Below are 11,126 nucleotides of genomic sequence, written 5' to 3'. Positions count from 1 at the left end.
GATTAGATATGTGTCTAACAATGTTTAAATGTTTCTTTGCACATAGAAATAGCTATGTATTTTAAAATGGGGGTCCCTCAGAAAAGGTTCATTTTATTTTGTGGTCCTTGGTATCATAAAGTTGGAAAACCACTTGTCTAGCCAACTGCTCGCTCATGACATCAGCCAGAGAGCAGGGCGAGGGTGTCAAGGCCGGAGCCCCCCAGGGGTTCTGAAAAAAGATGAAAAACATGATTGACATAAAGGGGCGGTACACTTTATAACCTAATCACAACCTCCATCTCAATTCTCCACGTTAGCAGTTCAACAAGCCCCATTCATCTGTACTGATCCAGTTTAAATCATTTATAGAAAACTAAACCAGCTTTCATTCTTAGAGTTTCTGTTACGGGTGTAATGACACGTGTTGTTCATTCCAGGCCTCATCATAGACATCACTGTCAAGGTTCAGAAAAGTAATAAAAAACAAAGTTAAAGTGGTCCATATGATCTTAGTGGTTCAATATAATTTTTTATGAAGCAACGAGAATACTTGTGCAAAATAATCGATCGCAAATACTTTGGTGCGAATGCGATTGATATTGGTCCGAAGTTTCAGGACCGTGAGACTAGGGCAACGTATTTACTTTTTATGAAAATCTTAAATTCGAACCAATCCATATTTTTCCTGTAGCTAAGAATTGTTGTCATGTGATTATCTGCTGCTCCACTGGAGTCATGTTTTGCACTTGTGAGGGCCAAATGACAACACAACACCCCCCTGAGCAAAAGCTACATTCATGTGCATTAGAATTCATTTTTAAATGTAATGTAGTAAATTATGTTATGAACAAAATCATTTATTCTGAATAATATAAAGGAGGTTGAAAAAACCAATAACATTATTAAAAATAACCAGAGATGAACAGATGAGACAGAGATGAAGGTTGTGAGAGCTGCAGCAAGAGTAAAGTGAGCAATTGTGAGATTATAAATATGGCAGAATGTCATCTTTGATTGTTCTTGAAATCAGACTTTTGCTAAAGTTAACATCAATTACAGAGGAAGTAAAGCACACAGCACTAATCACATCATATTATTAAGAGCTTTTATTCGACTGAAAATGTTTTCTTGTAAGAGTTTCATTCACCAACAGACCTTCACATGACTCTTTAGACACAGAGAGTAATGTAAACCTTAAAAGCCACATTTCAATTAAACGGATTGCTAATGAAAAAAGAATTAAATAAACGATAGAATAGAAATAAAAATGAGTTAAACTGACATACCTGAATGAGAGACAGGTCTTAAATAAACGACAAACACAACGCATGTCATAGTTGATTTTATTGAGATCTCAGACACCACAAAACTACAATCATGTCAGAAGTCAAACTATTCCACAGACACCTCAGGAAGGGAAAGTCTTCACAGACCTGTCCCGAGTCCTGTTTATTTCTAAAGCTCAACACACACACACAAAGCGTTCAGAGAGTAGGACTCATCTTCCGTTTTCTCAAAGGAGACACTGTTTGTTACCACACAATTACACAAGATTACCTGCGTCTCCATATTTACTTGTTTCTTTGTATTTTTTTATGTCTTTTTTTTTATTCCATCTTTCAAAACTGTCTGTTTAATTGACAGGTTATGCTTGAATGATTCAAATGACCCATCGGTGTCACTTTCAGCTTCAAGCAAACGTGTTAACAGCAGTGATGATTGTGTGAGTGTTTCACACGGGCGTGAAGGCTCTTCCCGTTCCACACCGGTTCATGACTGGAGCTCAAGGGGATTTTCTCTCCCTTGTATTTCTGAGGATTATTTTGCTGGTGTTAATCACGGGGTGGGCTGCCCTCATTGTCGGCCATGAAGGTTTTCTTGCCTGGTTTTTGCAAATGATCTTCATTTCTCTTCTCCAGGGCTTCGATCTGATTATGATAAAACATACAGAACTTGAAATCTGTATAATCAATTAGATAAGATTACGCAATCATCTCACAAAGTGCAAACGGTTTGACGTCCTCACCTGAGCTAAGAAATCCGCCTCATTATCGCTGTTTATCTGCAGTCCAGACACAGTGTTGAAGAGCTCAAACACACTCATAGCTTCAGACACACCGGCTTTCTGGAAAAACTGATCAGAGCATTTATTCATGTTTTTATCATGTTTGGCTTTAGTGTTAAGAATCTTTTCATAAGCGATGTGTTTGGATACTTACTGTGGACACATTTCTGCAGTCCCGGAACAGAAACTCAAGACCGTGAGGATGAGTGGGCTCGATGGACTGACTCACATCAATAAACCAGACCTTCATGAGGAAAACTCTGTTAAACATGAACTACATTCTTTCTTTAAGCAGAGAGGTGAAATGTTGAACTTTAAAGGCTGTCACACACCTGTCTATCATGCCAGAGCATGTTATATTCACTCAAGTCAGCATGAACCAGGTTACAATCTTGATACAGCCGTTGCATCATCTATAAAATGAACCATTGAGAGTTAACTATACAGCCGTATGAAGGTTTCACACCGTGCAAGCGCAAACTCACATTCACAACTTCATAGTACGCTTTCATCATATCCTCAGAGTTCAATGTGGCATCCTTCAGTTTAGGTGCTGGCACGTGGTCCCGCCCAATGAATGACATCACAAGAATGTGCTTTTTCAAAAGCACCACCTCTGGACACGGGATGCCTGCTTTCTTTATCCTACAGGTGTGTTGACAAACGAGTGAATGTAAAGGAGAAAGTAGAAAACACTCAAATCAAACACTATTCTGTTATTCATCTGTCAAGCATCTTCATCACCTGGTGAGGTTATGCATCTCCTTCTCGGCCCACAGGCGGATGATTTTGCGAGGGTTCAGCTTGCCGAATCGATCTTTAAAGCGATAGTCGTCCTTGATGTATTTATCCCGGTTCTTAAATTCATTGAGCGTTGTCTTGAAAACCTTGAGAACACACTCCTGTGGAACGATCATGTCCTCAAAGCCACTGAAGATGAAAATAAACCACACACAGTGTTACATAATACACGTACGTCAACCGTGTGAACTTGTGAGACTCACCTCCCTCCACTAGCATGAAACACCACTGCCTCCTTGCCCGTGCTAATACAGCCGTTGATGTTCTCCAGTATCCCAGAATTCACCATTTTGTACATGAGCAGTCTGGTCCTGGGGTCCACAGCTTGTTCCTGTACAGACACACTAGAAGTCGTCAGTTATATAGACAGAAATCAAGCACACCAATCTAAAGCATGTCTTTTGAAAAAGCGTACCGCAGTTGAGTGTTCCTTCTTTTCATGCAGACGGGCACTGCGACGCTGCTCTGAGTGACAGTGACGTTTCAGGGCGTTGTACACTTGGTTGGAGAGTTTCAGGTCCATGCCGATCCCGTCTCCCACCTGCACCTCCGGAGCAAACTGTACAGATTCAGATAACCGAAGAGGTTAGAGAATTATTTTCTAGTTGAATGACCGATCCGAGTCTGACTGTGCTCATGAGTCTTACGTTGTCCATGCGTGCCGTGTTCTTCCGTCCACAAAGCTCCTCATCATGTTTGGTGGTGATGTTCTTACCTTTCCCAAAAAAACCTTTCTTGGGGATAGTTGTTGGCTTATCTGAGCGAGCGAATACAAGGCCATCAAGTAACAAACGATCAACATCAACACAAATATGTTATTGTTTCTCACCAGCTCTGTAAGGGTCAAGACACGTGTCCTGCCAGTCCACCTCATCTTCCGAGCTGTCACTGTCTTCGTATGGATGGACCATGCGGTAGTTCTCAAAGGATATCGAGACTGAAGATACAAACAGAAAATTAGTTGTTCATCTTACATACACAAACACACAGTTTGGAAGTCCAAAACGTGTTTAGAAGCTCATGAGAAGGGCTTCACCTTTGCTGTCTCCATTAAACTTCTTCTCCTCTCTCCGGAGCTGCGTATCAAACTCACGATCAAACTGCATCTGAAGCATCTGGGCTAGTAACAGGTCGCTGCACGTGTCCTTTTCTGGAGTGCACGTCACGTCCAGTTCGCCACTGAAACAAACAAAGCAAAAGAAGTGTTGAGAAATTATTAGATAAACGTTACGTTATTCAAACAATTGAACACTTTGTGTTCCTCAAGTCACTTAACTTAATTTAGTGAATTAATAACTTAATTCAATACCACTCCTTAGACTTAGTGTAAGTAACTATCAAGTGGACAAAACCTGAATCCACAAGAAGATGAAAATGTGTGAACAACAACGTGATTGGTGGACTCACTCCGGGCAGTCTGAGAATGATTTTCCCTCATCATGCAACTGTCTAGCCAACTGCTCGCTCATGACATCAGCCAGAGAGCAGGGCGAGGGTGTCAAGGCCGGAGCCCCCCAGGGGTTCTGAAAAAAGATGAAAAACATGATTGACATAAAGGGCCGGTACACTTTATAACCTAATCACAACCTCCATCCCAATTCTCCACGTTAGCAGTTCAACAAGCCCCATTCATCTGTACTGATCCAGTTTAAATCATTTATAGAAAACTAAACCAGCTTTCATTCTTAGAGTTTCTGTTACGGGTGTAATGACACGTGTTGTTCATAATTCAATAGTATGCACAATAGTGGGCCTTACTATAAGATATTATCACAATATTTTGAGTAAAGTAAAAACAAAAATTGTAATGTATATGACAGATTTATTTCCAAATATGAATAGTTTTCAATATACTAACAATTTCTTATATATACATTTTTGTTGATTAAACTTACATAATTTACTAAATTCAAGGTGTAATTGTTCATTCGTCATGTAAAAAACAATTACGTGTGACATTAAAAATATAAACCCGAATTTAAAATGTATTAAAACTAAAATAAGCCAGAGAGAGAATTTCTTAAAGCACATTAATCACACAAAACTGATTAGTTGTCAGCTTAAGCAAACACACGTCATAACGTAAACGTCAACGCTTAGTGCCTGCCTTACTGGTGACGTCATATATCGTGTTATGACATATGTCTCGCGCCCCCCTTGATAAGTAATCTTTACATCATTAAGAAATGTTTTGTCTTTATACATAACAAAGTCAAGAATAGAGAAGTATATTCATTAACACTCACGCTCAACTTTATCAAGTCTTCTATGACAACACCCCTAAAGCACATTAAACAACTCAACATGTCTTTATTGTTCGATTTAAATACGTTTAATACATTAACATGACACACGTTATCCAGTAACGTTATATCCCTGTAACACATCCAAACGACAGACATGCTCGAGTCATTAATGGCCGACTGAAGTCATCTCTCATAATGTGACCGACAGCGTGGAAAGAGTGAAACAATCTCACCTTTGATTCTTCTGTAGATACTTGAACTTGATCCATGTTAAATGACGTTAGCTTCGATCTGGCTAAGAGTAAAACTGTTCACGTTACTTTTCCGGCGAAACGAATTGAAATTTGATAATCTCGACGTTACTCGACTTTTCAAAGTATTGGTGAGTATTACTGTGTGTGTCTTAAAGTGGTTAAAACGACTAGTTACTCGTCACTGTCAGATAAAAATAGATAAAGCGACTCACAGGCTACACTGACCCACCTGACGTCACGCGGTCTTACGTTTTAAAATAAAAGTCCGAGGCGCTACTCCATCCTTTTAAATAACTACGTTTATTTACATTTTCAAACATGACATCTATAAATAACTTTAGAAGTTCTTGAAAAATTATAACGTAAACAATGGTTTTAGTGAAAGTCCGTTATTTTGAATTAATATTTTACTTTGTTTAACACATTTATTATTACATTTTAATATGATGCATAATCTAAGCAGCGCTCAAAGGTTATAAAGTACGCAATTGTTATAATGTTAAGTCTTTGTTGCCCCTTTTCCGTAATATAATGCGGTGCTCCGAATGCAGACTTTTATTCAAATGTCTTGCGTGTCAATGTGGGCGTGTCCACAGCAAACAGAGGAAGTAGAAATAAGATGTGAGTTCAGTTTCAGGACGGAAGAATATCAGAGAATCTCAATCATATTCTGAAGTTATTTATGCGTCCAGTCCAATGAATGAAGCTCGAGTCATCCTTGCTTTAGTATTCTGCATATGTTTCACACTGTCATATTTCACAAATAAGGTACATGTTCGCTGAGCAGCACTGGATTATTACAAGGGCTGTGCAATATATCGTAATATCGCAAGTGTGCATATCGCGATGGTTTGCGATAAATGAGTTATTTAATTCTTCGTAAAGTTATGTATGGTCAAAGTTTTGTGTGGATGTGGATAGTATGGTATCTATCTGGCACGCGGATGTTGGGATATGCGTGCGCGTGCTCGTGCTCTGACGCAAATCAACAATCCGCGTCGGCAAAGTGACATTTTATTTATTTTAGTTTGTTTACTAAATGTCAGATTTGTTTAATGCAACAGTAAAACACGGCTGTTCACTTTCACATGTTGTAGTGATGCTTCATTTTCCTAGAATAATGTGAAATATATGTTGGTTATATCATTTCTTTACTATATTTTAATACAATTTAAATTGATTTGAATTTATTTTTATCTAATTCTAAAGCATGCTGTCGCATATCGCATTTTCCCTCACTACCTCACAGCTTGTGTTGTATTGTGTACAAGCAGCAGTTTAAGGTTCTAGCAGTGATATTGTGTTTTATTGAGGCTACATTAAATGTTGGACACATTGTGTTTGTTTTACAGTATGTCCTGTCTGTCTTGAAATTTACATTTCCAACCATTTTTCAGGGGTATGTATGAAGGACATCCAGGTGGTTAATGTGTACACTTCAGTTGTTTATTTACATCATTTCTCAATAATGTGTCCATGTTAACTGTCTGCAGATGGCAAACCTCAACAGGAGCTTTATTGCTATTGGTTACCTGGAAACTGGGTTTGGTTGAAATCAACGGCTTGTCCAGGTATCTCCAATTCCATTACATGGTTACAATGTTTATAGGCTTGTTTGTGATGAAATGTTTGTACTTTATTTAGATCTGCTGTGTTTTCCCAGCTCCCTGGGTCTTTCTTATTCATTGGAAACATTTATGCTGGGTCCAAAGCCCTTTCGCTTCTGGTAAGTGTCAGATCGTGATGAGATTTAAAATCAAAACTATGTACAGAAATCGCTGGTCATGTCATGTAGAAACCTGATACAAAAAACACATGTGTTCGTTTATTATGAAACTGTAAAAACCAATACATATTCATCTTTCTGGTTTTTATTGTTGTTTAGCCCATTCCTTTCTTCTTCGTGTTACAAAACATCTCCGAGGTCTTTGCATTTCTCAGCGTAATCTTTACTCGGCAAGAGGTGAGTGTGTTTCATGTTCTTCAGCTGGTCTTTTTTTGCATGTTATATCTTGTCTTATGCTCTTTTAGATATTGTATTCATTTCCATCTGCTAAGAATGTTATGTTCTGATTTTCTTCAATACAAATGACATTACTCAGAAAGCCACATGGAGGAAATTAATAAGGTATGTTTCTTTTTCAAACTTAAATTGAGGAATTTGAACTTATTTGATGAAATGTTTCACCTATTCAAGCGTTATATTCTTTATACAGTGTGTGTTTGTTGCTGGGGTCTGCCGTCAGTCTGATCGTGTACAATCCTCGGGTTAGTTTTAAAAGCACATACAGTATTGTATTATGTCAAATGAATCGCCAAAGTGTCCAATCTGCATTTCATCTGTTCCTCTCTGTGCATCTCACCTCTTAGTTTGGTCCCAGTGGTTACACATGGGCATTCATTCATCTGTTCTGTGCTGGTGAGTGTGTTTGGATTTGTCCTTTAATGTCTATTTTAAAGTTATGCTAAACTTGTATTACACATGCTTTCTTTGATCTTGTTCCTGTTCTTATTCAGGCACGTATAAAGTATTCCAGAAGAACTCTAAGACCAGACCCCTGAGGTAACTAGCAGTGTTTCAGATATTCTGCTTGTACATATATGTCGGGTTATACGGTTATAAAAGATTTGTAGTGTCCTTTTTTCATGTGTAATGATCCAGTGATCTGGAAGAGCAGTTTATGAACTATATGATCAGGTAAGTCCACTGCTTCACGCAAAACAATGATTCATAAAGAACTGAATGTAGAATTTTAATTGAGATTTTCTTTCTTTTATTCAGTACATTATTACTCGCCTCTCTTTCATACACAACAGGTAATGAGATTCTTTAAACGACTCCACATTACTGCGAGTCTGGATGTATTGTGTGTGTTGAATTAAACCTCAGTCACCCAACAGCAATGTGAAAAACAGAGAGAAGAGCAAAGATTGCATGAAAGTTGTGAAAAAAATCTGAACTGATCCTAAAATACATGTGAAACAATATTATTGTGTTATTTAAACATGAATGTGATCTTGTTTTATTTGCATTATTCAAGATCTGAAAGCTTTGCATGTTTTGTGTTTATTGAGCAGTTTGTCCTGTTTTTCAGGTGATCTCTTTGGTGCCTTAGACTTTCCTCTCCTGACCTCATACATCTTTCACGCTGGCTGCTTGAGCAGGTGTGGAATTGACATTGCGCAATATAAATTGATCAATTCTTACAAAGAAAAGACTTGAACTGAAAAAAGTACTGCTGTTTTTAACAGCCTCTTACCTGGCGCCGTCCTGGATACGGCTGACAGCTGGTTTACTTCAGATTTGGCATGTGAACTCTTATCTTATTGTGACGAAGTCTCTAGAAAACATTTCATCACAGTTTTATAGAATAATGTATGTAGGGAGAGTAATTGATAAATGATTCATACATCAAAAAATAGCTTCATACAAAAATACATACATCATTGTTTTGTTTAAATTTTCCTTTGATTCTGTGTTTTTTCATTGTGTCTGTTAATTGGTAAAGTAAAACCAGCATCTGATCAAAGTTCAGATTCAGTGTTAAAACCAATGGAAGCCAATGGGGCCATAAGTGGATTTTGGTGGTAGATCAGCTAAAAATCACACGTCAAAATGTGGTGTGTCAAGAGTTCAAGACCAGACGTCATACAACACTTGGTGACCCAACCTTGGGATTTTGACTTATGACATTTTGGGGCTGACCCGAATATATTTTTTAATGCATTTCTTTTATAAAAGAAAAACATAAACCTCTTAGAGTTTTTGTATCACATAACAAAATATCGATTTTTTCAGCAATAATCTGCTAGTTCTCTTCTTTCAAACGAGACCAACTGTAGTTTAGTATTACAAAGAGTTCATGAGCTACAGATATTTTTGTGCCAGCAGCGAGTTTCATGTGTAGGCTCAAAAAGGGCAGCGCCAGGTAAGAGCTTAAGAGGATTTCTTCTTTCATTACAGAAAGAAAGTGATTGTGATTGAGTCTGGTTTCATGTTTACAGTGCTGTATTTGGCTTTATGCTGATGTTGGTAACTGTGAAGATGAGGGGCAGTCTGCCTCAGGAACACTGTGGGGTCTGGTTCTTCCTGGCCAAGGTTCAATTCTCTTTCTGAAAACTCATACTTTGCCTTAGAGTTTGTCTATGACCTTTGAGCGCAACACCCATGTTACAGATAACAAATATAAGACCATAGTCAAACAGAGAAGTGTTAATGATGTTCTCTGTGGCAGGTATTGGCTTCAGGTCTTTCCTTTTATCTGACCGCATTCAACACTGAGGTCAGTCCCGTAACATTCTGCAGGTGAGACTTATGTCATTTACAGAATATGTCCCAACATGTGTTTCAATGGACTTTATGTCATGTATTGTCTATATTATCACACGATAAACTTGTGTGTGTTGTTAGACCCCTGATATAAAGACAATCACAATTCTGTCTTTATTTATTAACCCTCATGTCATTCAAAACCTGTGTCTGATTCTTTCCTTTGTCCAACACAACAGATGATGTTTTGAGATGTCTCGCTGGTTTTGTTTACTTATAACGGAAGTCAATGGGGTCAATGTTGTTTGTTGAAATTCTTCAAAATATCTTCTTTTGTGTTCTGCCGAATATAGAAAATTATACAGGGTTAACTCTCCCATGAAATAAGTCACATTGTTTTTGTTTCTCTCTGTAGCGTCGTGTTGAGCTACGGCGGCGAGGCCTTGTTTCTATATGCTGAGAGATTCGATAAGACTTTCAGATGAATGTGTCCAGTGCCTTTGAAGATTCGCCATCAATCCGTCTATTCTTAATCTGAATAAAACACTTGAACTTGAATCCAGTTACACACAACCTTGAAGAACCAAAGCAAAGACAGCAGTTATTGCCTGAGATTAAAGTAACATGAAAAGAGTTAATAGGATCAGTTAGTGATGAAAACTGTTTATATATCATTGTATGCAATGACATGAAATCTCTTAAGCGGTTTACTGTATTCTGTTTATTTCTAGATTTATTTCAGCACCAAACTTTCTGGTTACTCTTACTGTAAGTGTTCAATGTTTGCACATATTATCCTGCAGTATTGTGGATTGCATCATGAATGTCACATCTTCTGTTATTATTATTTTGTCATAGAGAAGAAAACATGTCCTGAGTGGTTCATGTATTTTAATATTTCTTTACATTATAGAAGTCCTTATAAAGATTTGTTGTAGTGTCACATGTATTTTTTAGAGTTAATATCATTTTTAAAGGCATAAGCGTTTCCCATATCTCTTCCAATATGTTAGTACTGTACCTCTTACATATGAGCTGAATGACATTTACTGTATTTCAAAGCTACAGTACAATGTATGTTATTGTATTTCCAAAGCTTGCACATTTATATAAATCTTTGGTTTGTCTTTGCATTATGTTTTTCAAACCTCTGCTGAAAAATCTAATGAACAGAGAATTTCTAATGTACATATTTAATAACTATCACACATCAAACAGTTCAGAGTTACATTTAGGCATTTAGCAGACGCTTTTACCCAAAGCGACTTATATTGCATTATCCTATACATTTATACATGAGTATCTCCCTGGGATCAAACACACAACCTTGCGTTGTTAACTCAATGCTCTTACTCCTGAGCTACAGGAAAGCGTGTTTGGAGGCCTTTGTCTGGTTCTAGTAGAGTATCGCGCCGTGGCCAGGTTTCTGCTAACCCGCTCGCTTCATTCTCCTGAGAAACACCTTGTGTAGATGTGTTTTTGAGCCGGAAAGAGCCGCCTGTGATCGA

At 37.8% G+C, this 11,126-nt stretch overlaps 2 protein-coding genes across 2 annotated transcripts; one reads left to right on the top strand and one right to left on the bottom strand.

Annotated features, from left to right (window-relative positions):
- Positions 1 to 1,306: 1,306 nt before the first annotated feature.
- On the bottom strand, positions 1,307 to 5,940 carry riok3 (RIO kinase 3 (yeast)). The gene is made up of 13 exons (XM_079447408.1): positions 5,328 to 5,940; positions 4,256 to 4,371; positions 3,885 to 4,027; positions 3,678 to 3,785; positions 3,496 to 3,605; positions 3,264 to 3,407; positions 3,052 to 3,179; positions 2,792 to 2,977; positions 2,533 to 2,692; positions 2,380 to 2,460; positions 2,202 to 2,291; positions 2,009 to 2,116; positions 1,307 to 1,910 (listed from the first exon to the last, which is right to left on the bottom strand). Exons 1-13 carry the CDS (start codon positions 5,361 to 5,363, stop codon positions 1,815 to 1,817), a joined length of 1,506 nt encoding a protein of 501 aa, XP_079303534.1. The 5' UTR covers positions 5,364 to 5,940; the 3' UTR covers positions 1,307 to 1,814.
- tmem241 (transmembrane protein 241) lies at positions 5,931 to 10,745 on the top strand. The gene is made up of 15 exons (XM_079447409.1): positions 5,931 to 6,116; positions 6,701 to 6,747; positions 6,842 to 6,919; positions 6,993 to 7,074; positions 7,234 to 7,311; positions 7,451 to 7,476; positions 7,565 to 7,616; positions 7,719 to 7,767; positions 7,866 to 7,911; positions 8,011 to 8,046; positions 8,131 to 8,165; positions 8,444 to 8,513; positions 9,354 to 9,447; positions 9,584 to 9,654; positions 10,034 to 10,745. Exons 1-15 carry the CDS (start codon positions 6,045 to 6,047, stop codon positions 10,101 to 10,103), a joined length of 906 nt encoding a protein of 301 aa, XP_079303535.1. The 5' UTR covers positions 5,931 to 6,044; the 3' UTR covers positions 10,104 to 10,745.
- The last annotated feature ends 381 nt before the right edge of the window (positions 10,746 to 11,126 follow it).

Source organism: Barbatula barbatula, assembly GCF_947034865.1.
Source record: "Barbatula barbatula genome assembly, chromosome: 23".
NCBI lineage: Eukaryota > Metazoa > Chordata > Actinopteri > Cypriniformes > Nemacheilidae > Barbatula > Barbatula barbatula.
This window is presented reverse-complemented; position numbering and strand designations above follow the sequence as displayed.